We start from the raw sequence: 27883 nt of genomic DNA on the forward strand, positions 1-27883 counted from the left end.
TTTTTTTCCGCACAATGCCAATCTGCAAACACTATTGCTGAAACATTTTGTGCATCCCAGGACGGAATTAAGACTCGAGTTATCAGTGATAACTTGGATGAGGTCTTTTAGCCTCTCAACAAGGACGTTTCAGACATGTTATCGTCGATCACGCCTCTCCAATAGCACAGAACTAAGAGAATCAAGTTCGGTCTCCATGCCTGACTTCATGCAGTCCATCAGTCTGGTTGCAGTTCTTGGGACTTGCAATGGTGGTATGTCCAAATATTTATATTTCTTCTTCTCAAAAACTAGAAAGAAATATTTAATCATATACAGTATGTATTAAAATGGAATTAAGCATCAGACAACAATCTTATTTACACACATAACATAAAGTGATGGCTAGTAATAGTTTTTATATAAGTGCAGAAGGCCCAGAACAATGATGTTGGTTTTGTAAAACAAAGCTGTGATAGAATTATAAAATACATTCACTGTCAAGACATGCAAAGTGTTACGAGTGTTGAGAAATTGCTCTTCATGCATGGTTTAGAAAGGGCTTTTGTTTGAAAAAGTTGCGTGTCAACCAGAATACAATTATCTGCAGAATAAAATTATCTGCAGACTATACGGGCCGACAGCTGTTGCAAGAGGAGGCAATAATAAAAGTTTGGTTTTTTTTTAAATCAGATCAGAATAAAACATGTCCACGAGCATCAGAAATGACTGAGAATGCTCTCTGACTCCATTTTCATTTTCTACATTTTCTTGGCACGTTCTGACGCCTGCGATCTTTTTTGATACGGTAACAGTTCATTATCAGCTGCGGTGCTATAAATGCAGTGAGTTCTATACAGTAGTGAATCACTCCAGCATCGTGCCTATCACATTGACATATATAAGAATGCACTTTCTCCCACTGTACAAACATGTTGCCAAAATATACGATGATGAATGAACACCAGAGCGTACTGTACATCTGCATGATGAGAATGACCTCAAATGACAGAAACCATCTTTTGGAAAAATGAATTTAATGTGTACTTTGAGTTTTTAGTTTGTCTCGTCTGCTAACATGAAGGGGGAGCAGTTTGTGATCTATACTGCAGCCAGCCACTAGGGAGTGATCAAGATGTTTCAGATTCACTCTTAAGAAGCTCACATGACATTTTAACAACAATGCAGAATATCAACATAAATGTGGAAACAACATACTGCATGTTGCTGCTCCTGCTGGCGTGTGTCTGTTTTAACACTAGTGTGTTTCATCCTTTATCCAACTCTAATTGTGATAACTATGTAATTTGTGTTCATGGTTCACCTTGCAATCTTTCCTCTGTAATTGCCTTGTAACAACAGGTAATTTTTGGTATTGGCTCCACATCTATTCCTGTTGGTCTTAGTTTTAGTCCTCGTGCTGAAAGTGTTTTGCAGCGCTGATATTGTTCATTTTGTTTAAACGATCAGGATTAAAAGGCTACTTCTGTGCTTCAGGCCTTATGCTTGTTGTTATTTTGTTTTGTCATTTAGACTATAATGTTCAATTCCCCATTTTAGCTAACTGTGGTGGTAATGTTGTGTTAGTGTGGGGGGGTCCACCGCTCCTGAATGAACGGAGAGGAAATAATGCTTGTAAATGAGGCATCGGTAGCTCGAGGCCACATGCAGATACAACTGTCCATGCATGTCACCCAATATTAGCTGAAATTATTTTAGCAAAAACACACAAACTGTGTCAGCAGAGCCAAGATTAAAAAGTGGCAGTAGTTATCAGACACCATTACTCAAGTTCCACCGGTGTAACAGGAACAGGTTGGATGATTTAGCACTGCACAATTACTTCCACAGCCAACTAGACAATATCTAGCAAGTTGAGTGTTAACGTTATTGTGAGTTAACGCAAAATACTTATTAGCTAATATTTCTAAAAAAAAATATTAAAAATCAATTATTAAGAAACATTTGTTTTTCTTACTAGAGGGGATGACTGAATGTGATTTCAGCTGGAAATGTTTTAAAACTTGCGGCTCTAATGAAACAAATCTGATTACACCATGGACATATAATATATAACCTGGATGCAGTGGTGCCACTCAGCCATGCTTTCTTTTTTTTTTTTTGCCCAGTTGCCACTCAAAGTACTCCAGTGGCCCAAAAAGCATTTAACCCAAGCTAGACTAGACTCATGAAAGAGGCATCTGAAAAACCTCGAACTGCAAACAATCAATTATGACCCTTTCTATCTTGAATTTTTCTTCCATTGAGGTCATACATTTGTAAAAACCTTCCTTGAGCCGAGAACAGCGATTTAATAATCTGTGACTTCATCACAATGTGAAGTCTACGGGCAGAGCGGGAACTCGCCGGAGGGAGAAACTTGAGTTGGCTGCCTGGCTGTAGGTAAACTTTTTTTCTATTTGCGTCAGACGACCAGTAGTCACAGGACTGATTGGGTGCCGTATTTGTGTCTGCTATCCTGAATAATACATCCGTGGACTATATTAATCATTAAAGTTAGGCGTAGTCAGGTGTGGCTTGACTTACATATGAGCACACCCGACTGGTCTGCGGTGCACTTGGCATGGACAGAAAATAATGAAGCTGCTGGACTCTTCGGTGAGTGAACCTGGAGGTTATTTTTTACTGCACGGTTGTACTGTTGAGGGCATCGCACCTTAAGTGACCAACTGCCTGTCATTTCCCCCGGATTCTGTGGGAGAGTCACCAAGTCCTCTCTCCATTTTGCTGGTGTTAATTATTTTACGGAGTGGAGAGCTGGGCTGCTTTGATGCCAGAAGATGTCTTTCTTTCTTTCTTTCTTTCTTTTCTTTCTCTGTGCATGAATACTCCAGTGAGCCCCGGCTTCTCTTACTCCCACTCTGCTCTCGCTCTATTAGTCACTCCCTGCAATCTGCCCTGCAGTGGTGTTACAAGTCCCGCTAAAGCCAATTAAAGGAGCCAGAAACAAATTTCTAATTTGGCAAAATGGCACTTAAATTGAAATTGTTAAAAGATGTATGTGGATCTAAACCCCACTGATGAGTTCATGCTCTTCCCCTCTTCTCCTCAGGGGCGATGAGGAAGAGCATGTGCCCACTCACGCCCGAATGGATGCGTGCACTCATATCAGCACACGTGCACACAAACACACAGCGATAAACTTGTTCAGGCACGCAAAAATGAGTTTACATCCCTAATAAAACAAGGCTACATGACAGACTTTTGGCTGTGTGTGCATCTTTTCAACACCACAGCACACACACACACACAGGCTGTAGGCTGAGCTGGCAGGTATAGCGCTCTAACTTTTAAACCCCATGTCTGATGAATTATTAAACCAAAACATAATGCAGCTCTACTCCTAGTGGTGTCAAGGAACACCATTGGATGAACACATAGCAAAACAGCCCAAGGCTTCTTTACTGGGATAACTGGGAGTACTTCTGCTCTGTTTTTGTTATTACCGTCTCGCTTTTTTATTCTCTTCATGCTCTCTTTTCTTGTTATAGTGGCTACTGTCTCCCTTTTCTTCTCCAGCACACACACTTTCACACCAGCGCTGAAGATGCAGAGGATAAAAAATTGATTGGCATTACAATTTAATCAATAGACGAACATGAAAATGTGATGCGGGCTGCTCCCGGGGTGCAGCTGATGGTTGAGGAGTTAGATGTCGGAGCGAGAAAAGGGAAACGCCCGGGAGACCCGAAGATTCAGGCCGACACACACGCGGAGACGCCCCGGCTATAAGCTGTACGGGTGGATTCAGTGTGTGCGCTGTCATTTAAAGTATTTCTCCTGGGAGTCAAAAAAGAGGTGTTATCGGGCTCAGATGATTGGCAGGCAGGGGAGAGGTGAGGTTTTCATTGTGTTTGCTGGGGATTAAAGATGAATGTGAGAGAGATCGCTCTCCCTCAAGACCCAATCTGTGTGCATGGATTATGTGTGTGTGTGCGTGTGTGTGTGTGTGTGTGTGTGTGTGTGTGTGTGTGTGTGTGTGTGTGTGTGTGTGTGTGTGCGCGCGCGCTTCCATTGCTGTCACATCTGATCACAGCCCATCAAACCGGCTGAAAGCTGAGCTGACAGAACTGTTTAATAAACACAGACGAGCCCGACACAGACACAAAGGTAGGAAACTTTAAAGAGACAATAAGATCCCTCCACCACACCACACCTCTCCATCAGCTCTCCTTATTTATATACTGATTATTAGAGACACCTTCTGCCAGACCTAAGAGGGATATATGAATATATTGAATATAAGATACCAGGGACGACTATTTACCTGAAAGTACCGGTGCAACTTTTGGGCAATTGGCAGTATTGGTCATTAAACTGAACATGCTAGCGATGACAACTCCACTCCTCTAAGAGATGGAAGATCAGCTGTGTAAATGTGATGCCACGTCGTTACACATCTAACCTGTTTTAACAATTACACGTTAAAATACACAGATGATGAATGTATTAAACAACTGTTAGGAAGCACTACACATCAGAGGGAGTTTGGACATTGTTATCTCCTGCTTCCATGTAATTGGTGTGATGCTAACTGCATGTGTTAATGATATTAAAATTAATGAATATTAATAGTATTATAAATATGAATGTAATATTTTTACATTAGCAATGGATCAAATGACTGCATGTATTTTAAATGTGTGGCTTGCAGTGAGGAAAACGCTTGTTATGTTTTGTTTGTGGCACGTAACTTTACCGTTTTGGTCATCGTGTCGCTGTTTTCAGAAAAATAAGCTCAGTTATATCTACGGTTCACTTCCTGCCCGGAGCTAAATGGCAGATGGTCAAAGCATGTGACTGGCTGGTTGAACACAGTTGAGTGTTAAGCAGCTAAAGAGCTGGTGGAGACCAAAACAGAGCTAAAAGGAGAGTGAATGTTGTCCTGCGTCTGTTGTACGTGTAAATAAGTGGATTTTTAACTGATTGCTAAACAAAACAACTTAAAGGTGATAATATGCCAAACTTGAGTTACAGCTTTTTTTTTTTTTTTGACACACCCTCAATTGGCCAAAGAAGAGTTAGTGCATGTTTAAGATTAATTATAAAGCCAGTGGTCTATGACATTAAGTGTATACTTACTAGGTTTCTTGTACTGCAAAGCTTGTACTGCAGTTTCTTCTTTAATAATAAGACAGTGATCTAAAAAAATTGCTCTTTTATTTTATCCTTGTTGTTATAAAAAGTTCACCCACATGATTGGAGTCCACTTTGAATTAGAGTCTGACCGATACTTGATTTTTGGGGCCGATGCTAATATCCATATTAGGGAGTACAAAAATACCTTTATCGATATATCGGACAGTACACGCACATTTTTTGCTGTTATCGAACAGGTAAAAATGATTTGTAATGGAGGCAGAACATTTTACAGATTAACATTAAAACTAAAAGTCCAACTGTGTGTATCTATTGTGTGTGTTCATTTTCCTTCTTTGATCAAATTAATTTCCTTTGTTTGATTAGTTTGTTTGTTAAATTGGCTTTAATTCGGTCCTGAGCAGAGGTCGACAAGTGACAACACCTGTGTGGTCGACCCCGTGGCAGCGAGGAGCCTCTAATACAATCAAACAATCTGTGCAGTAAACTCTTTATCTGGCTAAATGCTCTTTCACAGCTGTTGCATATGCTCATCTTGAACTTTTGCGGTGTAACACATTTTGTTTTAGTCGTGCATAACTTGTCAGCTTGTTGCCATTTATGGTACAATAAGTCGGTAGCATTTCGCAGTCAGTACGTGCGTTAGCATCGACAAGCGTTAATGCGAAGCGTTATGTAGAGCAAATGATCCACCGGGGACACGAGGAGGATTTTGTTTTTTGTCTGTGTTCTCATCACTTCAAATCTGGGACAGTCTCCCAAAAACCTGCTGTATTCTTCACTTCCTTTTTGCAATGCAAACTTCAATTGACTCTGCATCGCTCTTTGAGTTAGCAGGAGCACCATATGTTTCCTGGGAGCACAAAGAACATTTGATTCTTTTAATGGCGCTCTCCTCTCCTCTTCCATTTCTCTGATGTGTTTCCACCTTTTCTTCTCTCTCATTTCTCACGGCCTCTCCCTTCCCTCTCACCTTTTCTTATTTTCTTCTACTGATCTCCCTCTCCTAGATTTCTTCTTTATCTTTTCTACTTTTATCCCAACTTCCACTCCTCTTCTTTCTTATCCTTGTCTCCTCTTCCTCTTCCTTCTTTCATCTCCTTTCTTTCAAGCCTTTTCCTTGTTTCCTACTTCCACCACCCACCCCTCCTCCTCCTCCTCCTCCTCTCTTCAGGTCAAGTGATTCCTGACCTCTAGGTATTACAGAAATCCTCCCTGACACACTTTTACAGCAGTGGCAGATATATACGCAACATGAATATTCATACTTTGCTCTAGGCGCTGTGCATACTCTGCACTCTGTCCAGTTATTATACTTTTCCTCTGTTTCAGTCAATTTCTGTGATGTCTATATGAAAAAAAACAGGTGTAGTTGTTTGAGCGGTGTAACGTGAGGACGTGTAAGGACTCTGCGTGGGTTGATTTATTCAGAAAAAGGCCTGCTATTGTTTTGCTGACACACACGCGTCCAAACCCCCGGTGAGACGAGCTTTTATACAAACACAGCAATATGGAACCACTTGACCTGGAAGGCTGAGCGCTGAGAATCAAGGTTGAGTGACTTACTGAAGGGCACGGCAGCAATTCAGCACCTGGATGGAAACTATGAACATCCAGTTTCCCCACAAAGTACAGACACAAAACACCAGGAGGAATGTGATCTGCACACTGCAAATGTCAGCGCGCATCTGTGTGTGTGTGTGTTCCTACCACCTTAAGGTCAATTAAAAAGGTCAAATTTAAATTTTACAAGAGAAAACAAAGCAACAAAGCATCAAAACATTTAAACATTTTATCTTTGTCGCTGTTCAGTAACACAGCGTATAAATGACCAACGCCGTCTGTTTTACAGAAGTGTAATGGTAGATGTGAGACATTTCATTTCAAATAATTAGCAAATAAATAACCCTGAATATCTCTGAATGTTTGTTTGTTACAGAATATTTAGCAGCTGATTAAGTAACAACTAGCCCCCTTTTCTTTGACCTTTGGAGATCTACTGTTAACTTGCTGCTCCGCCTTGAGTCATCAGCAGGGCTGGAAATTGGCTTTTTTGGATTTACTCATTTCAAAGTTACACTACATTTCTTTCTTGACAGTGACTGACCGAGTTCATTCTCTGCATTTATTTTTTTAATAAAAATAAAAAACAAGATATTCAAATCTGTACCAATAAACATATTGTGTCAATAATGTAATATAAACTTGATTTGACACTTAGACTGTCAATAGACAACTTTGAGCTTGAAGTATAATGGCAATAGATTTATAGTTCACTATAAACCTCGCTTTCACTGTTGTGTTTGGTCGGTCGCTGGGCTTGAGAAAAGTGATGGTCAAATTACGGCACAGAGGCAGCTCGTCTGCCATTGAGCAACCAAAACAGGAAGAGGCATTGTGTTCCCCAGTCGCTTTCCCCAGCTAACGGTGGAAACTGGTAAAATAAGATTTAACGGACAGGCATTCACTCGATGGCGAGCACCGGCAGTATGTGTTTCCCACTAAACCACTACTAGATCATCAGTTAGTAACAAAACCTGAAGACTTATTAATACAGATGTCAACACCTTTCTTTCTTAGCACTGAGATCAGGGTTTCTTGGTCAAATCGGGATTCTTACAGTTGTATTTTTTATTTGCTTTGGACAGTATCCAGGTCGCGAGCAACTTAGTTTGGCACAGGCAAATAGTTATTGTTGATTCAGCCCTTTAGCTCTTGTAAGGCCTACATCTTAAAATGTGCACGTCTGTAGTGAACCTGTGGCGGTGGGTCACTTGTTCTCTGTTAGCTCAGCAGCATTGTTTAGGTTAAGCCCATAGGTTTAACCCTGGATGTGTTATAAAAACTGGACACCAGACTGAAAGTTTATTTGCTTCCAGGTTGCATACATGACCGGCCATAGCAGCAGCACTCCTTCTCTGTGTCCCTGATCCTCCTGATTTACAGATTAACCACTCTTCTTCACCAACCTCTTCCTTTTAATACACTTCTGTGTTTTTACACTACAAAACTTTCAAATGCAAAAAGTGACCCTTGGAAAGTGCCTGAGGCTCTGCAAATTCAGTGGAAGGAGCCCTCAACCTTTTAAATGCACATGAAGTAAGAAGAAAAGGTTTGTGTAACACACAGAAGTAAATAGCAAAACCTTATCCTCAATCACAGCACTAACATACAGATGTTCTCTGCATTAAACACAAGCTATACTGTACAACATCTGTCAGTCTGCTGTCTATACTGCTTTTTGACCCCTCATGAAACACATTCACACACACACACAGATACGACCATCTGCTGCTGTAATGAGCGTGGCTGAGTGCCGCCATTTGCAGTATCAATCTTCCAGGCTACATATGTCATGCAATGCCATGCAGAGACAGCAGGCGGGAGGGGTTGGAGGGGGTGGTGGTGTTGTGGAGGGGACGAGCCTTTATGGTCGCCAAAGTGTGAATTAATTAGCACCATGTCTGAGGGTTCTCGTTCACATCTCTCCAATATGTCACGCTCTACGATCTAACAAGGCCTCGAGCAGATAAAAAGCTCAAGCTGAAGCAAAGTCACTCTCTGGCACATCCTTAACTCGTCCTCCGGCACATGAGCCGAGTCTGAATGGAGGAGATGACTTTTTTTTTTTCACCCGAGTTGTTTTTATTTTATTTTTTCTCCTGGCTGTGTACCCAGTGAGATGAGGATAAAAGCAAAAACACAGATATATTGCCCAACACCCTTTTAGTTAAGGGTTGTTTTTTCTTGACATTCTGATTACCTGAAGATGATAATGATCGTAAAAATCAAAACAGCTGTTTGACGGGTTAAATGTGTTCACATCCATCTGTATTTTCTCCTCCACTGTTGTTACACTCAATCGCACATAACAGAGGTTTAACTCTGTGTTTATCCAATTAAAGTGTTGCCAATTATGTATGTTCATAATTGCTTGTCTCTGGGAGAAAGAGTTTTTCTTTGATTTTATTCCGTGTCAGTAAAATCAAGATACACAACTACACACACACAGAGAGAGAGAGAGAGAGAGCGAGAGAGAGAGTGTGTTTAGAGAGAAGTACTGCCGATGGGACCATCTGTTATTAAAGCTCAGGCCCGTTGAAGCAGGGAAAAGATATCTTCCAGAAACCAGCTCATTGCATGCCTTGTGTCTGTAAATATTAGTCCTGGCACCGGCCATGGGTGCTGGCTGTGTGTGAGTTCTTGCCTCAACAGCAGTTTTTTTTTTTGTTTTAATGAGTATAGAGGCTTCACAGTTGTGCCAGAAATCAACATAATCACAGCTACCATCACTGAGAATATCATGAATGACAGTGAAGAACTGGCTGTGCACAAATCAAGTGTTATAGTCCCTTAAAGGCAAACAGAAATAGACAACTTCCCCCACCGCCTCGTGTTTCTTGTCATATTACTGTCGGTGCCGCTGCCTCAATGACAGTGTACGCAAAATACTGTAGCTACCACTAGCAGTACTAGCTACTAGCTAGCTGTGAGAAGGCAGAGTAAAACACTTGCTTGTATTGATAAGTAGGCAGGTATTACTTGCTGATCTATTAGAAAGAATGGCGGTTTTGAACCATCTCATATCCCGGTGGAAACACAGAGGAGGAAACAGACTTTGACACATCACCGGAGCGCTCTCCATTGAGTGAATGCCCGTCCCTTCACTCTTGTTTTACCTCAGTTTCTATCACTCAGCCTCTTCACCTTCTTCGCCTCCTCCATCTATTCTATTTCTATTTCGTTTGCAGTGTAGAGTTTCAACAGTTATTCCAGTTGTTCCAGCGTTACCTGGGGATTGTGACCAGGGAAAATGATGTCTCTTCCTGTTTTGGTTGTACAGTGGTAGCCACGCTTCCTTTGTGCCGTAGATCTTCCTCCGTTTTTTTTCCAGGAAAAATCCGGCACAGCGGCATCATGAAAGTGAAGCATACAGGGAACCAATCTATACACTGATGGTGATATTGTTCTACAGCCATTACACTGTGCAATCAGTATTTACTTCAGAATGATGAGTTTAAGCAAAAAAGTTGTTTTTCAGACAAGGTGAATGAAGGAAACTATAGGGTCCCACCAATGTCTGCTATCTGCTAGTTTATACCTTTTTTTCTTAATTGACCAACGCCTCATATTATTCACATCTAATATATGAAGGATATGTATTTAGTTAAAAAAAGGTATGTTGGAAGTAAAAATGGTCTGGCAAGACATCAAATAACCGCTGCAGTGGTTCCTGATCTACCAGTTCTGAACCCGATCAGCCCTGAAGACTATAAAGAAATGATGTGGGGCATTAATTTTATCCACAGCTCAAGAATAAGAGCAGGCACAATTAAAATGAGTTTATATAGACCACAGACCGCTGAGAGCTGAAAGCTTGACTTCAAATATTTCAGTATCACGTGTAAAAAAACTTTAAAAAAACTACCTAGTAATGATCAATTTACCACCTTATAAATACAGCATCAAATATTATTAAAGAAATGCGTCCAAACATTTCTTTCATTCATTACTCGCCGTGTGTGATTAGAAGAATCAATCAAAGAGCCATCAGTTATTGTGAACATGGACGTTTGTTGCACAGCGAACATTCATTGATCATTCCCGATCAATTTATCAAACAAAGCAGGGTCTACTTTGGTTGCTTGAAAAAAAAATGCTCTCCACTACAAAATCACCCCAATTAGTCTCGATCAATTCTTTGCCAAATGGAGCTATTCAAATTATCTGATGTATTTTTTCAAATCACAATATATATCGCAGTTTTTTGCAAATATCATGCAGCCCCAACATCAGAGCCTCAATCCTTGCCTCGTTTTAACTGATGCTTTGGGCAGCTGGAATGAGCTGTAAAAACAATCATGACAAAGCGAAAAATCTGCATCTGGGCTGGTCGTGATCAGTGGAGTTTTGTGATTGACCTAAACAGTCAAGACTATGGACTGTACCAAAACCAAACCAACCAAAACAATGAGCTTTATGATGCTAAAACATGGTATACTGGCGAGGAGAAAGTCTGTGATCATTTCCGACTTCAGTCATTTGACCCATTGTTGATGAAAATATTGATCAGTGCAGCATATGCAGGAAGTAACAGTGATTCAAGTTAAAGCCAAAAGGAAATTTCCAGAGAAAAAAGGTTCTGTCTTTGTTTTTCGACTCATTCAGTGTCCTGGGTCGGATCTGTTTGGATGAGTCATGTATTACCGTCTGCCATGTGATCCTTTTTATTTATATCTTCACTGTAGTATAAAAGTCAGGTGTTTCCCTGAATATTAGCTTTACAAATACTTCCCCACGTTTTCAACTCAACACAATTCCTGCCACAAAGATTCAAGGTACATTTTCTTGAGATACCGAGGGACCGTCTCCATCTCCCTGCCTGCTTTTCTCTTGCAAATCTGATCACCCATTTTGTTATTTTGCTACAAAAAAAGGCTTGACCCCTGAACTGTGAATGTTGAGAAAAGCTCTTCTCTGGCACAAGAGTGTGGTTTTCTCCTGCCTAGAGGCAGCAGACAGCTCATTGTCACATTGTCACAACAGCAGCGTAGCCGCCAGCTGAACCCCAGTTCATCTCCAGCCCAAAGCTTCTTTTTTTTTTATTCCCCCTGCTCCTTTACCCTGAGCCGACTTCATCCCTACTGCGATCACAATCTTTTCAAATCGTGTGCTGGAGTGGGAGAAAAATCAGAAATGTCTTTGTCCCCTCAAAGGATCCGGGGAGCCACAGTAATATTAAGTCTGATGCTGGAAAAAATGTTATTTCTTCTGATTAATCCTGGTTGTGTCAGATATTTTGAGGAACATTCACACATATTAAAGATTCACATATACCGCCAGCTCACCGTTGGAGGTACAGCTTGAATTTGCTCAACACCTTGGCTCATTAACACCGTAAAATAGTTTTATTTGTTGGTTGGTCCAGAATGAAATATCTCCACAACCGTTGGATGGATTGCCACAACTTGACTTTAGTGATCCCTTAAATGCACAATATGCCGCTAGGGATCCAATGGAAACCAAAGAGGTGGTTTGATGACCTCATGAAGTAACACTGGATCGTGGGAGGTGTTGTCGTCATTGTTATACAACCACCATCGCTGATGAAAATCTATCTGATGTAACTCAGGCAGAAAAACGTTCACAGACAAGGTAAGACAGTTTTATTGTACAGTTGTACCGCTTTCTTCATGAGTTGCTCCTGATCAACTGATTAACTAATTAACTATTTTATGAGTCTATTGAAAAAACTACTCAGTATTATGTTTCACTTAATTGAAGGTGCACATGAAGAGTGCCTAATGATTCACTAACTGGTTATTAATGATTCATCACTAGTTCGAGCTAATCAGTGGATGGTTGATAGTTAATGAGGAAAAACTCTTGAAGTTAGTGGTCAGTGTCAGTTGTTTTACAGATATTTATGAACTAATCATTACGTAATGATTCAGTAACGTGGTATAGTCCTCGAATCACCGTTATTCAGGAATCACTTCTTAATGATTAACTACCAAGTTGTTCCTGATTCATTCTTTAATTGCTCCTCATTAACAACTCACATTTTTGTCTACCTTATTGTAAATTGTTGGCAAAATATGTCTTGTCATTTTAATTCAGAAATGTTACATATTCTATTCTTAACTTCTAGCACCATCATCAGGTCAAAAATTGTAATTTGTCCAATATGTTGAATTTTTGACCACTTAACTGCAGAACTGATGACATTCCCATGAGCCTCAGCCATACTTTTTTTGGCTAATTAGCATGTGCTAATTAGTTAGATAACAGGCTTTGCTTAAATTGGTAATGTTGGGGAAAAAAATGTAGGCCTACCTGCTAAACTTCAGCATGTTAGCTTTGTCACTGTGAGCATGTTAGCATGCCGACATTAGCATTAGTCCAAAGCATTGTTTTGCGTAACAACAGCCTCACAGAGCTGCTCACAAGACTCTCGTTCTTATTACATTTTGCGTCCAGCTCCGGTGCTCAACATTGACTGATGCAGTGCTTTTATGTCATTATATTTTCATGGAGTTCACGTAAGTTCAGATGTGGTAAGTTGCCATGCTAACTATACAGGTGTTGGGCACATTCCCAGAAACTGGAAATGGAAAAACTCTTCCTATGGCCTCAGGTAACCTCAGTCAGTAATGGCATCAGTGCAGACATTTACCCATGTGAAAATATTTTGGAGCAACACTTTATCACTTTAGTAGCTTTGCACGTTCACAGTAATGTTTGTTTGTGCGCTCGAGCACAACAACACAACAAAAAACCAAACGCCCCTCCTCCTCCTCCTCCTCCTCCCGCTCCTACTGTACTTTACCATGCTGCATCTATTCATGTGCTGTCGTTACATAACTTAACTACAAAGTTTATGGTTTATTCATGAGGCCTATTTTGGCCCAGAGAACTGGGCGTCCTGAATCAGAGGAGAATCTCTCCATCTTTCCACGGGCCTCAGGGGGGAAAACAGGCAGGCAGGCAAATGAGATCACAGACTTGGACAGAATTATCACTTCACTGAGAGCGAGGAAACGATCTCCATCACCTGCTCTGACCATCATCATCTCATTTTCTCGGCCGCTTCATCCGTGCACATGCGCCCGTAAGGGATGTGTGTCGATGTGTGTGTGTTTGCGTGCCACCCTGCTGTGAATGTAATGCTGCCACTCTACATGCCTACATGCATGCATATTTTGCAGACCGCCACTGCAAATGATGCTACCAATCTGAATAGGACAGGAGTTGTCTGTGAGGCTGTGTCAGCTGTGCGTCACTGAGAATCCACTATAGCTTCTCTGTGTGTGTATGTATGAGGGAGAGAGAAGCTAAGGTAGCTAGCATGTCACAGGAGAGCCCTCTGCTGTTTGAAGCAACCAACCACTGAACACGTCCTCTGCTCCAGGTTTGTTCTCAGCCTCACAGTAAGTCTGTCAATCACTAATAATATATTATCTAAATACAAAATCTTTGAATATTACATTTTTATAGTTGTTGAAGACTTAAAAATAATAATCACAAATACATAGATCATTAGCATTATACAGAGTTACTGCAGATTTGGCTGCAAAGGCTCATCTCTGGACGCAACATGACTGGAAAAGTGGGGAGTGGATGAGACAGCGCCATACCACAGGAACATTTTGAGGAACTTATGAACTTTCTCTGTGTTTCTGGTATTTTCACCTCTGCACATCTCCTTTTACGACATCCATTCAGACTTTAAAGTTGTGCAACAGTAAATACAAAAATGAACAACTGCTGTTTGATCAGTGCAATCTTTAAAAAACATAACTTGAGGTGTTACAAACATTCTTAATCATATGAAATAGATACCTGACTCATATCTTGGCTTACCCAAGTGTAATAAAAATAAATTGAAATAAACACAGACAGGCTTTCATGTGAACACAAGGTCTGCATTCGATTTGAAGCTTTGAGATGATTCCCCACAAAGTACATTTTTTTTATCGTACCTAAGTTTAAGTCAGTGAACGAAATGACTGTAATAGAAAAAATACAAAATGTACCCAATCATGCCTGATCCAGACCAAAGCAAACACATTCTCATACCATAACCACTGAAAAGGTTGATTGGCAGTGACAACATATACAGAGTTCAGTTAGGTTTAGGATAACTTTGTGGTTTTGGTTCAAATAACTTCATCATTTATGTCACTATGTTGCACACGTAACTTTGGTTTCATATACTACGTGATGTAACTTAACGAGGTTAGTAAGTAAAAGTAACTCACCGTTCATTTCTGCTTTCACACTGGGCACAAACAGCCGTCTCCTGGGCCAAAGTTCTGTGCTTGTTTGACCGAACCGTAACCTACCCTTTATACTGCTTCACCTGAGTTCGTCCTTTGCTGCCGTAATGATTACTACAGCCGCTGCAGGTTGCCGCCTCACAAGAAACGTAAATATTTGTCGTAATAACCTGCTTTTACAGTTGAGCTGTCGTTTTTCTGATGAGGACAGACTGGAGTTTTCTCATGTTTTGCCAAGTATCAGACCTCTTTGTCTATATATCAAGGTTTTTATAACAGTGAAACACATGGAGAGAAAAATAAACAATGCAAGGATGGAGAGAGAAAGTCCAAAGCAGACTGAGCACACACTGAAACACAAAGATCATTTGGGTAAAGGTCAACTGAGTGGGTGATTTCATAATGTCAACATATTAAAAATGTATGTAACAACATGCTCCGGTCCAACAAATGTTAAAGTGACATTTCAGATGTGTATCCTGTGTTTCTTCTTGTCAGTATATTAAAGTTGGTATTGACTCACAGACCAACATGGAGAAATGAGGATTTCAGGCAGTGGCTGGTATTTGATGGACTTTATTGGAAAAGTTGCAAAAGAAAAAGAAAAGCTATCATAATCCCGTCTTTAATTTCAGCGTTGTCGTAATAATTCCTTTCACGTAATGAACCTCAGCAGTTCAGTTAGTCTAAGTCATTTTTAATGTCTCAAAGAATGAGGCTTGTTCTTCTCACCAGCAAAGGAAGTTTCAAACACTCGTAGCAGAGGTAACAACATCGGATTCTCTACATAAAAGTGCTTTGTGACCCAAAATGCAATCGGAAAAATTAAGGCTGGACCACACCAGCATTTAAAATGGCAAAAGTCCAAAATGGACACACACATCATTGTTTATTAGTAGTGTTGCAAAATCCACTTTTATTTAAGCTCCTCTGTCAGAGTAGTCAACAAGAGTCAATGGTGTCAGTGCATCTTTTAAATAAACTGAATGAACGTATTGTCCCTCTAGCAACAGAGCTAACTGACAGTTAGCAGGCTAGCTAGCTCAAGGAGGGTTTTCCTTCCTTCCTTCTTTCTTTCTTTCTTTTTCTTTCTGTCTTCCTTCCTTCCTTCCTTCCTTTAGGACATATGGATTGCCTTGCCTTGGCCATTTGAGCAGTTATAACTTCTACCATTGTCTCGCTCAGCTCTATTTCAATAATCAATCAACAAATAGATCTCTGCCATTGATCCCAATGCTTATGTTTAAAGGTCTAAGACCCTGTAAACTGCAGCCATTTCAAGATTCCTTCTAAAGAGAACCACAACTTCACACTGGCGGTGTTGGTGTTTACAAGACGCATACGCAAAGAGACACAACAATAAGAGTAGTTGAAATATCTTTCAGCTTTCTGTTGACTGCTTTTCTGCCGGTACCAGCAGGTTTTTGATGCAGTTGCACTATATTGACCCGATGTGTTCCAGAGCTTCTGTGTTTGACTGTCAATAAGCAGTCAATAAGTTATGACCTTTGACCCCTTGGCCTGGTGAATAAATACATCACATAAATAACTCTTCTGTCCTTCCTCAATGCCAGGCAGATTCACAGAGAGAGAGAGAGAGAGAGAGAGAGAGAGTGACAACAGCTGACTGGTGTTTCATCCCTGAAGTGTAACGCAGACAGATGGAAGTGATTTCATTATAATCTAAAATGTCAGGCCAGGAGAGAGGAAGAGGAGAGGGGGGATGTCTTGACAAGAAAAGAGGAAACATGAGAAGAGAGGTTCATGCTAGTTTGTTCCATCTTCCACTCCACTCTATCTGTCATATTTCTTTAGTTTGTATTGTCTTTTACTTTCTGCTATGTCACAGCCTCTTTTTCTGCCTTTCTTCCTCTATCATTATCTCCCACCATTTCTCCCTCTCCTTCTCTCACTGCCTTCCTCTCTCTCTCTCTCTCTCCCCTGCCTTGGAAAAAGAGACGATCCAGAAATAAGGCCATAAATAAGAAATCAACGGCCTTTTCTGTCCCACCACATTACAGGCTTTTGATGTATGCTTTCTGCAGTAGTATTACTCACCAGCCTCAAATCAATGCTCTAATCTTTCCACCTGCCAGATTGATTTCGGTGGCAGTGACAACAGCGCGGGGAAGGTGCTGAACAGATCTGTGCACTGTAGGCCATTTCACATATACTAGCAATGTGGTGTTATATAGGGACAGCTGCTCGGGTAGATTAAGTGAGGGGCCGGATGTTACATAGGCACAGAGGTGTGAAAGCATAGTGTACGTGACTTCCACTTATGAGGCGTCTTTAAATCTCTTTAACCTGACTGGTCCGTTCTTTATAAAACTTGGGCCACACACAGTTTAAATTCACAGCACTAGTACAAACCAAAGTATATGATAAGTAACTGTCATATTTCCAGGCTTTTGCGGCTCTGGAGTGGAAGGTCATTTAATCTAAATTCAGCGTCCTTCCCTCCATCATTACCATTCACTTTATCTTACACTGTGTTTCTCCTCGAGGGTGCAATCCAGAATGAACATACTCTTAAATTGAGCTTGAGACCACGGTGCTGCAAATTACTCGTCAGATCCTCAGATACCTTCACTGTGCAGGATTTGTCATCGCTGTCGGAGCACACCATTCAAAGTCATCCCCTCCACCCGAGAGAGAGAGAGCAGTGGTGGATGAGTGAATTAAAAGAGGGAGAGGCATAAGCGAGAACAATTTGGTGGAAATTCGGTCGGCCATTTGGCAACACATTTTGGTAAAATTGCAGGGTCCATCAGAAAACAAATGACTTCCTTTTATGTTTCCAATATACTGTGTACCTGCAGTTGTCCATCATCATCCTTCGCTGTTGCTCCCTGTCCTGCTCTCACTGGATGTGTCTTTGTGTGCCTCCACTGTGCATTTTACATTTTGAGCCTTCTTCTTGTTTTTGCTGGTTACCTTTTAACAAAATAACAGGAAGACATTGGTTTTCTATCATAGGGGAGTTCAAAGCTATGAGAGGGCCTGGATACGTCATGAGGTGGGAGGATTCAAGAGCAGTTAGAAAAATCCTCTTCAATCATTACCTCTCCATGAAAGTAAAAAAATACATTACATCACGTAATAGACATGAATGCTGCTGATAGAGGCTGTCAGTCATCTCCACCGTTGCTTCAGTCTTTATGGTTCTTACACCAAGATATTACAGATCCATCTGAAATACAATAAACTGATGTCTGCAAGCTGCACGTAGTGAGAGCTGTGGCTGTTTCCTCACCTGACCTTGGAAGTCAGGTTCCTGGCAGTCTGCCTCACTCTCAGCCCAGGTTTGGCCGGGCTGACCTCCAACACATTCAACCTGTGAGGGCCTGGAGAGTGTGTGTGTGTGTGTGTGTGTGTGTGTGTGTGTGTGTGTGTGTGTGTGTGTGTGTGTGTGTGTGTGTGTGTGTGTGTGTGTGTTCCAGCTGACCTGGTTCAATTCTGGCCAGCGAGCCTCAAGTCTGTCTTCAGTTGAGCAGACTTTCGGATGATAACCTCCTGTACCCAGTTCATCCACTCAGGGGCAGACACACACACACACACACATACACAGATAGCCGTATTGCATACTGACCTTTACTTTCTCTGCTGTTCTTCAGCTATGAAGCAAAAGGGCCTCTTGTTTTTTGTTTCTGTCTTTTTTAGAAAAGGCAAGTTTAGCACATTTTAGAGACAAAGGGAAATTGTTTATTGCATAATGCATAAAAGGCATTGAATAATTTATATTAAAAAGAAAAACAACCCACTCATCTAAATAAATGTTGGTAAGGTATGTGACAAGCCTCACACACGCAGACTTGAACCGACTTAGCTCAGGGTTTTTTTTTACTTGACTGGACGAGACATGAGTGTGTTTTTCTGCAAACCACTGATTTAGGTCGTTTTCAATTCTATGTTGTGACAATGTTGTGTTTCTGGTCTGGTTAGGTTTAGCCACAAAAACTACATGGTAAAGGTTAGAGGGAAAAAAAAAATTGGCTGACCAGGCTCTGTCACCTCAAGTACAGCTGGAAAATGTCCCACTGCCAACAGTTTATTCTGGCAACTGGGATGATTTAAAAACATTTATATGTACATATATATATATATATATATATATATATATATATATATATATATATATATTAGGGATGCAACAGTACAGTTTTCCCATGGTTCGGTATGCATCACGGTTTTTGGGCCACGGTAACGGTACGGTTTCGATATCTTAATATAAAACTACTCACACTAGCAAAGGCAATATTGCATGTAAAAATAATTAAAAGCAGATATAGTCAAACCACAAACCTTTTTATAAAAATTTAACACTTATCTTAATTGCCTTCCATAAAAAACATATGCAGTATCCAATCAAGTTAAACAGCAAACATTATTGTAGTATTGTATTGTTGTATTGTACTGTATTGTATTGTATTGTTTGCCTTTGTGTATTGAACCTAACAGGGCGTATTGAACAGTTCGATAAAATATTGAATATTGTTGCATCCCTAATATGTATATGTATATATATGTATATATGTATATATATGTATATATATATATATATATATGTATATATATGTATATATGTATATATGTATATATGTATATATATGTATATATGTATATATATATATGTATATAGCCATGTGGTCCTCACACTGTGACCTCACCCCTATATCCCAACAAGAATCGGGACACCCTGCCACTGGGCATGAATACACATAACAGAGGGGTGGGGCTAAGTGGTCGGGGCAGAGGGTGTATTGGGACTGGGCCTAAGTCTAATTTGAGAAGGGATGCCCTGGTAGCCTGATGATGGTTATAAGGCACATACCGAATGCCAGCAACAGCTGGTTTGATTTCAGCTGGGGGTGATTACTGCAAGTCATACCCCTCTCTCTCTCTCCCTCTCTCTTAAATACATTAAAAAAAAATAATAATTTGAAAACAGAAGTATTGAATGGATGGCAAATGGACTTGCATTTCTATAACTGCTCATCATGACAATTTGGGGTTCAGTATCTTGCTCAAGATTGCTCGACATGCAGCTGTGGGAGCCGGGGATTCTCACCAGCGACCTTTCGATTACTAGACAACCCGCTCTACCTCCTGTGCTACAACTACCCTGTTCAAATTCAGATTCAAATGAAAATTACGGTTATGGTCTATGTGCTCTGTGCTACTTTTTCTACAGAGGATAGAGGTGCAAAAGAAGAAGCTCTGTGTCTTTGTAATATGTACATGAGTGTAGCTCAAGTTAAATCATGCATGTGATGTCCTTGGCTGATAAAGGTGATTCCAATTATACGTGGCACTGAGAAAATCAATTTTCTTCCAATACAGCGCGCTGTGTATTTCCTGTGAGGATGACACAGTCTGGGTGTGAAATGAGAGGACCAATATATCAATAACCCCAGCTGTGATTATATACAGAGGAGCTGGTTGGAACAGTGAGCTGTGGTGATGTTATACTCCAATAAAAATCCAAGTCCGAACATGCCTGCAGAGAGTCGCCGGATCAGTGGCACTGTTTGCATTAAGATGACAGCCACTTCAGTGTGAGAGCAGAGCCAGACAGACACTCTCTGTGATTTCTGGACGATGCCTCTCAGTGTGGGGTGCCAGCAGAGGAAGTGATCTCCATAAATGTTTGCTCACACTGCAGCCAAAGTTGTCCCGATTATTTATTTTTCCCTCGGATGACAGCTGTTGTCATATCAGTAGGAAAAGCAAAGTGTTGCCTAGGGTCAGATTTTTCAATTTACACGTTTGACCACAAAGGTGAGCGGACAAGCCACAACATGAATCGACTGATTGGATCGCTCCGTCTCCCCTAGGTACCGATCAAAATCCAAATGCAGGTATCTGAAAGCATGTTGAAACAAGTAAGAGTGTTGGCATATGAAATGACCTTTATTTTGAAACCTGCTGTCATTTCATATTCCTGCTGATAGAGAAGAGCCACTGAAGGAAGGGTGTAGGAACTGAGGAGTGACTCAAAATGCGCCTGTCCTTTGATATCAGTATAACAATGCTCATAGAAGCAAAACACAACCAACATTTAAAGAGGTGTGGTGAACAATAAAGCCTCAAAACATTTATACTTTTGTATCCGTATGGTTGTTGGGAATTGATGTCCTCACACGGGGCACCATTGTTGGGTATTTATGGTAGGGCAGGTGTGGTTATTAGAAATGAATAATTATTGATAATAATTATTACAATTAAATAAATAAAAATTAATAAAATACATTTTCAAATAGTTAAAACGGGGTACCACCCTGAAATCAGGGACCAATAACTAGACCAAAATTAGTCTCAAAGAAGGGTTCACTTTAAATGTAAATATTTGTAAAATATTTACAATTAAAGGACCAGTGAAGGAAATGAATCCGAGCACTGACCATCACAACCAGTAAATGCTACAAAACATGCACAAAATAATCACAGAAAACTGCTATGTACAATATAATAGACTTTATTATTGTTAGCAAATTGATTAAATCAATGATACCTTCAATAAACAAAAATCAATTACTCAACCAAAGCAGCTAAACTATGAAACTAAACTAAGACAAACTCAAGCACAAATAACAAACAAGCATGTGTGTGTGTGTGTGTGTGTGTGTGTGTGTGTGTGTGTGTGTGTGTGTGTGTGTGTGTGTGTGTGTGTGTTTGAGAGACAAAGAAAGAGGAGCCAAGATGGTGGTCGTAGTCAAAGAAACAAGATGGCGGAGAGCCAAAATGGCGGTCACACTCTCTTGGAGGATGACGTCACAGAGTGTTTCATTGAAAGGACTACAAAAATGGCCGAACCGGAAATGGGGAACTCACATTCGTTCGACTACAAAAATGGCCAAACTGTGACTTGGAGAAGTCACGCGTGGATACGAATTCAAAAATGACAATAGTTTTGCTGAATCATATGTCCAAAATTCCAAAAATGGTGGACGTGAATACGTCACCTAAGGCTAGTCAAATGAACAAACGCACAAGATTTGAACAACGGCAATGGTTACACCACCGTTGGCCTGATGAATTTATAGGGAAAGTGACCTACTGTTACCTACCACGAGGCGTCCGTCTCTGAAATCATAAAAGGGAGATATCACAAGACACACGTATTTTGTTATAGTGAGGTCATCAACCATAAGTCTCCAACAGGTCGCTCATAAGATTACGTGTGTGACTCTGAAAGAGACAAGGACCTTGGTGGGGGCCCTCTGGACTCTTGGGCAAGGTGACTGGTCCGTCTGGGACTAGCAGACTGACATCAAGAATAAGGGTGCTAACACACCCCCCTACCACCGCTGTACACTTCAAGAAAGCGGTCAAGAGGGGAAGACGACTGTGTGGAACGAGGAGGGGAGGTGTCCCCTTCTTGGACGAGAGCAGTTCTGTAGCCTTTGTCTTACCTGGCTCTGGGGTTGGTTTGAGTTTCTAATGTTTCAATCACCAAACTCTAGCGCTGTCCACAGGCTCTCTGGCTAGGTCCACGTGTATCTCCCATACTATCTGTGCATACTTTCGGATTTCCTGCATGTTGAGGTTTCTTGGTTTGCAGTGCACGCTGACGCCATAGCATACGGTTTTGTGGAGGTTGTGTAGGAACAGCGACTTGAAAGTGGGTTCCTCCTCCAGCCCTGGTGCATTATATCCCTAGAAATATGCAGCCCTCAGGCACCTATAGTATTCTCTAGGAGATTCATGCTTCTTTTGCATGATGGCTAAGGCAGAAAGGGTGGCAGAAGCAGGATCGGTGTACAAGAAATACTCATCCACAGAGCCATGGCAAAGGGCAGAATAGTGGTCTCGGGTTCCTGGTGGGAGTGACTCCATGAAGACATGGACGCTCCTGGTTGTTGTCTTCTAGACCAGCTTAAGTTTCTCACGTGTTGAGGCATGAGGAAGATCGAAGAGACAACGCCCAAGCTCCTGAAGATAGTCAACAATGTTTGACTCAGGGCTGTCTGGGTCAAAGCGTTCGATGTCTCTTGCAAGGGACTTGATCTGATGAATGCGCAGGCCATGATCCCAGGTTGGACCTGTGTCATCTGACTCATCTGACTCATCTGAACTGCTAGAGTCCCTCATATCGCTAAAGCGATCAGAACGGTGGTCCCCCCTTCGCGGTGGGGATGAAGTCCGTTCAAGAAGCGGGCGTGAGCTGCAGACTGAGGGCCCCCTTTGCTGGGGTGGGGCACCTGTGTCCACCAAGCGGGCCCTTGGTGGTGCTAGATAGCCGTCAAGTGTCATCAGGTCAGTGGCGACACCACTGGGAGCAGTTGTGATCCCCGAGTTGACTGGGGCCTGTGTGTATTGGAGTTAGGGCTAAAAGAAAACTAACCACTAGTACTACAACAATCTACAAACCACAAGTGAATATATTTGCCGAGTTATGAGTGCCTAATTTCTAAACAAAAATTTAAAATTTTCCCCAAAAAAAATTTCTCGGAAAAATTCAAAATGAATAATTCTGTATTATTGTGCATAAATATTGCAATAAAACTGGTTGAAGATGGCCTCACACGGGGCACCATTGTTGGGAATTGATGTCCTCACACGGGGCACCATTGTTGGGTATTATGGTAGGGCATGGTAGAAAATTAATAATTATTGATAATAATTATTAAAATTAAATAAATAAAAATTAATAAAATTAATTTTCAAATTGTTAAAACGTGGCACCACCCTGAAATCAGGGACCAATAACCAGACCAAAATTAGTCTCAAAGAAGGGTTCACTTTAAATGTAAATATTTGTAAAATATTTACAATTAAAGGAACAGTGAAGGAAATGAATCCAAGCACTGACCATCACAACCAGTAAATGCTACAAAACATATGCACAACATAATCACAGAAAAATGCTATGTACAATATAATAGACTTTATTATTGTTAGCGACTTGATTAAATCAATGATACCATCAATAAACAAGAACAATTACTCAACCAAAGCAGCTAAACTATGAAACTAAATTAAGACAAACTCAAGCACAAATAACAAACAAGCATGTGTGTGTGTGTGTGTGTGTGTGTGTGTGTCGGAGAGACAAAGAAAGAGGAGCCAAAATGGCGGTCACGCTCTCTTGGAGGATGACATCACGGAGTGTTCCGTTGAAAGGACTACAAAAATGGCCGAACCGGAAATGGGGAACTCACATTCGTTCGACTACAAAAATGGCCAAAACGTGACTTGGAGAAGTCACGCATGGATACGAATTCAAAAATGACAATAGTTTTGCTGAATCATATATCCAGAATTCCAAAAATGGTGGACGTGCATATGTCACCTAAGGCTAGTCAAATGAACGAACGTGCAAGATTTGAACAATGGCAATGGTTACACCACCGTTGGCCTCGTGTGCACTTTGATTGCACACAAGATGAATTTGTAGGGAAAGTGACCTACTGTTCCACAAAAGGTGGACGTGCTACCACGAGGCGTCCGTCTCTGAAATCATAAAAGGGAGATATCACAAGACACACGTATTTTATGTTATAGTGAGGTCATCAACCATAAGTCTCCAACAGGTCACTCATAAGATCACGTGTGTGCGCGTGCGTAACCCCTAATATGTGTGTACATGTACATGTGGGTTTGTTAAGGAGAGAGAGAGAAAGAGAGAGGAAGACAAAGGGCTAATGCCCTTAGCAGCGGCTAAGCTAACACTCCCGCTCCACGGTGTGGAGGGGCTCAAATCAGCTCGTGATGAGCGAAAAGGGAAAGCAAACAACATGTTTTACAACGTAAAACAAACAGCAATAAAAAGAGGGACACAGCAGTCCACAAAACTCACAAAGAACAAAGAATGTAGCTCACAAGCATACAATACATGCTAACTTATAGTATCTGCCCAGACACTAATTAAGCCTCACTTGTAGTTGTGTCTTCCTTAATCCAGCTCGCTTCCTCAGCGTGGATTAAAGGCGGTCGCAGCGTGTTTGGTGAACACGGCGCAGTTTTGGCTTGTCCGGCGAGATGAAAGACTGCGGCCTAGGCAGGAAAAATCCAGACATCTGTATGCTCCATTAGAGTAATAGTTGCGTAGGTGAAAGCTGATGCTTCCAGCAACACGTAACTCTGGGACTGCATTGAAATGGGACTGCCACTGTATTTATCTCCTCCGGCTGCAGCGGAAACTGACGCATTCAGGTGCGCTTGCAGACAATGGGAGATGGGAGTTTCAAACCTGGGGGGGCTGTGACAAGCAGGCGCCACCTACTGGACATTAGGGTCGGTGCACTTTCCTTTGTTTAGCAGGCTTTGTTAGTGCAAGGAGGCCACATTTAAGCATTAAGCTACACGCGGGCCAATCTGACGTCAGAACCATGTGGATGGTCCCAACATGGTAGTGTCACTAATATATTGCACAAAATGGCAAAGTGTTGAATGAGTCTCTACACAATCGAGACATTCAGAAACAGGTAAAGTAAGAGCAGCAACAAAATATAGACAGACATACAAAGATATAAAAGCACAAGAAAAGTGTACAAATTGAATAGAGGTATAGATTTTCCTGTTGAAGAGGGTTGAACGGTGTATTTTTTTTCTTATTCTCAGCATTAATAAGTTTTCACACAGAGCAGAATCACTTGTCTGTGATAGGACTGAGTGCAAATCTTATCACCATTACATTTCAGGAGACCTCTGCAGGGTTGTACCAGCCTCAGTGCCTCAGTACACCTTCACACAACTTGTCGCAGGTACGAGTGCCTGTGGACTAAGTCTCTTGGAGGCTCCAGGTGTTGGTGGTGGTGGCTGAACTCTAGCTCTTAACTTAAAACAAAAGATGCAACCCATTCGCCAGAATAAGTGTTGGCAAAGTAGCGAACCACAGATGAGTTCAAACTTTACATGTCCTTATATTAGTGCTTTGGCTTAAAATATCTGTTTTGGTCGCTGGTGCAACCCTGAAGTTATCTACCTTCCAGTTATCGCGTATAGTTTAGCAGCAGCATTTCCTTTATATACATTACGTATAGCAGTACTTTTGGCAGGAATCTTTCAGGAATTGCTCTTGAGAAAGTTTTCTGTTTATTTCCTAGGTACTTCATTACAAACTGCATCATACCCACACGCGAATGGCAAAAAAACCCAACTTAATTTAAACTTTTTCTGGTTGTGTTTCCACAGATGACAGCTGAAGCCATTCTCCGTCTGGTCAACGACCCCGTGCTGCCGTTCTACCCTCTGGACATCGCCCTGGATGTTCAGAACAAACTCAAAGGTAACATCGGCAGTGATGGTGGGGACGATAATCGGCAGTGAAATCTGTTTTTTGAAAGAGATTTTCATAATCAGACAACCACTTAAAAAAACACAACGAGGAACAAGTAAAAACAATTAGAGGACTTCTGAAAACATCAGATAATAAAGCTTTAAAAAGACTAAGTGGAATGAATGACTCTGTCCTGAGGGCAGTTTGCGGTTTATTCCATCTGAAAGATTTTCAGAACCTGAAACTAGTTCTGCCAAGATGAGTGCATCCATATGGAAGATCTGAGGTACCATAGATCTCAGATAGCGTAATAAAGTCACAAGTTTAGCTGATGGGGCAGCGTGACGGTACAGAAAATATCCCTAATGTGGTGTAGACGTAGAAATGGATTGATCAAATTGTCTTATGACACTTAGAGCAGGTCTGAACCGCACTGCACCGCTGTGACAGCCTTTAATTTTAATAGAGAAAGCCTGGTTTGTTTTTCATATTTAATGTTGACTATGAATCTTGAATGCTTCTGTCAAGCTAGATTCCCTTAGTGTTTGTGCAAGTCAGACAAGGTGGTATGGGTATAAGTGAAAGTTTTTAATGGTAGGATAGACAGAGACAGTGATGGATGTGGAGAAGACCGTATACTACTAAGTAAAACAAGTCTGTAGTTAAGAAGTGACAAATAGAGAAGGCATCAAAGACAGGCGAGAAGACGAGTTGGAGGCTGGGTTGTGGAGGAGCCTGGGGGCATTATCCGTCTAAAAATGGACGTTTGAAGACTGCTAAGGAAGAATGATATTGTGTAATATGAACAGAAAGGGACGAAGATAAGACTGCTGTCACACAACAGTCCTGGGTTCTCCCTTTAAATCGTTGTGAAACCAACTGAGAGCGACATATAGACGTAAAGACTGCGTTTAAGCAGGATTTTAAGATCAATATTGGCAGATAATTTAATAAAAAGTCAGTAAAGACAGCAGCACATAGCAGTAAACTCCAGCAGTTAGACACATGGATGGACGGACGGATACAATACACAATAGAATTATAGAAATATACAATAAAATACTTCTGTTAATAAAAATATAGAAATGTAAACTAAAATACTAATATTAATAAATACTACTGTTAATTAAAAAAAATAAACACTATATCCACTGTTCACTTTCCACATATAAATATGACCAAGTTGGACAATTGCTTTGGATAATTGCACTTGGAATTGTAATGCACACATAATGTGAGGGATGACCTGTATGTATATATGTATATACTGTATGTAGTGCAAAGTAGCACTAAAGTTCAAGTGGTGGTTTGTGGTGACAGAGAGGATGAGATCTTTGTGTTGAAGAATCTGACTGCCGTTGGAGTAAATGACCTTCTGTAGTGCTCCTTCATACACTGTGGGTGGTGTATCAGGAGCTGCTGAAGGCCCCCACAGTCTCATTCAGGGGGAGAGTGCGGTTGTCCGTGGATGAAGTGAGCTTAGCTAAGATCATCCTCTCTCCCACCTGCTCTCTGGAGTCCAGAGGGCAGTCCAGGACGGAGCTGGCTCTCTTGACCAGCTTGTTGAGTTCCAGCTCTCCAGCAGACCACTGAGTAGAAGATAGCAGATGCCACCATAGTGTCATAAAATGTACTCAACAGTGTCCTGCACACACCAAAGGACCTCAGTCTCCTCAGCATGTGAAGACGACTTTGGCCCTTTTTGCACAGACATCTGTGTTGTTTGTTGTTGAGGTGAACACCCGGCTATCTGTATGTTCTCACCCTCTAAACGTCAAAT

General features: G+C 41.1%; 1 protein-coding gene across 1 annotated transcript in view; it reads left to right on the forward strand.

The window, feature by feature from the left end:
* Window positions 1-27883, forward strand: part of LOC141004351 (inactive N-acetylated-alpha-linked acidic dipeptidase-like protein 2) — a 438618-nt gene that overhangs the window by 385654 nt on the left and 25081 nt on the right. The window contains exon 16 of the mRNA XM_073475786.1: window positions 26019-26112. Coding sequence (XP_073331887.1) covers window positions 26019-26112 — 94 coding nt within the window. The remainder of the gene's footprint in view (window positions 1-26018; window positions 26113-27883) is intronic.

Source organism: Pagrus major, chromosome 11 (genome assembly GCF_040436345.1).
Source record: "Pagrus major chromosome 11, Pma_NU_1.0".
Lineage (NCBI taxonomy): Eukaryota > Metazoa > Chordata > Actinopteri > Spariformes > Sparidae > Pagrus > Pagrus major.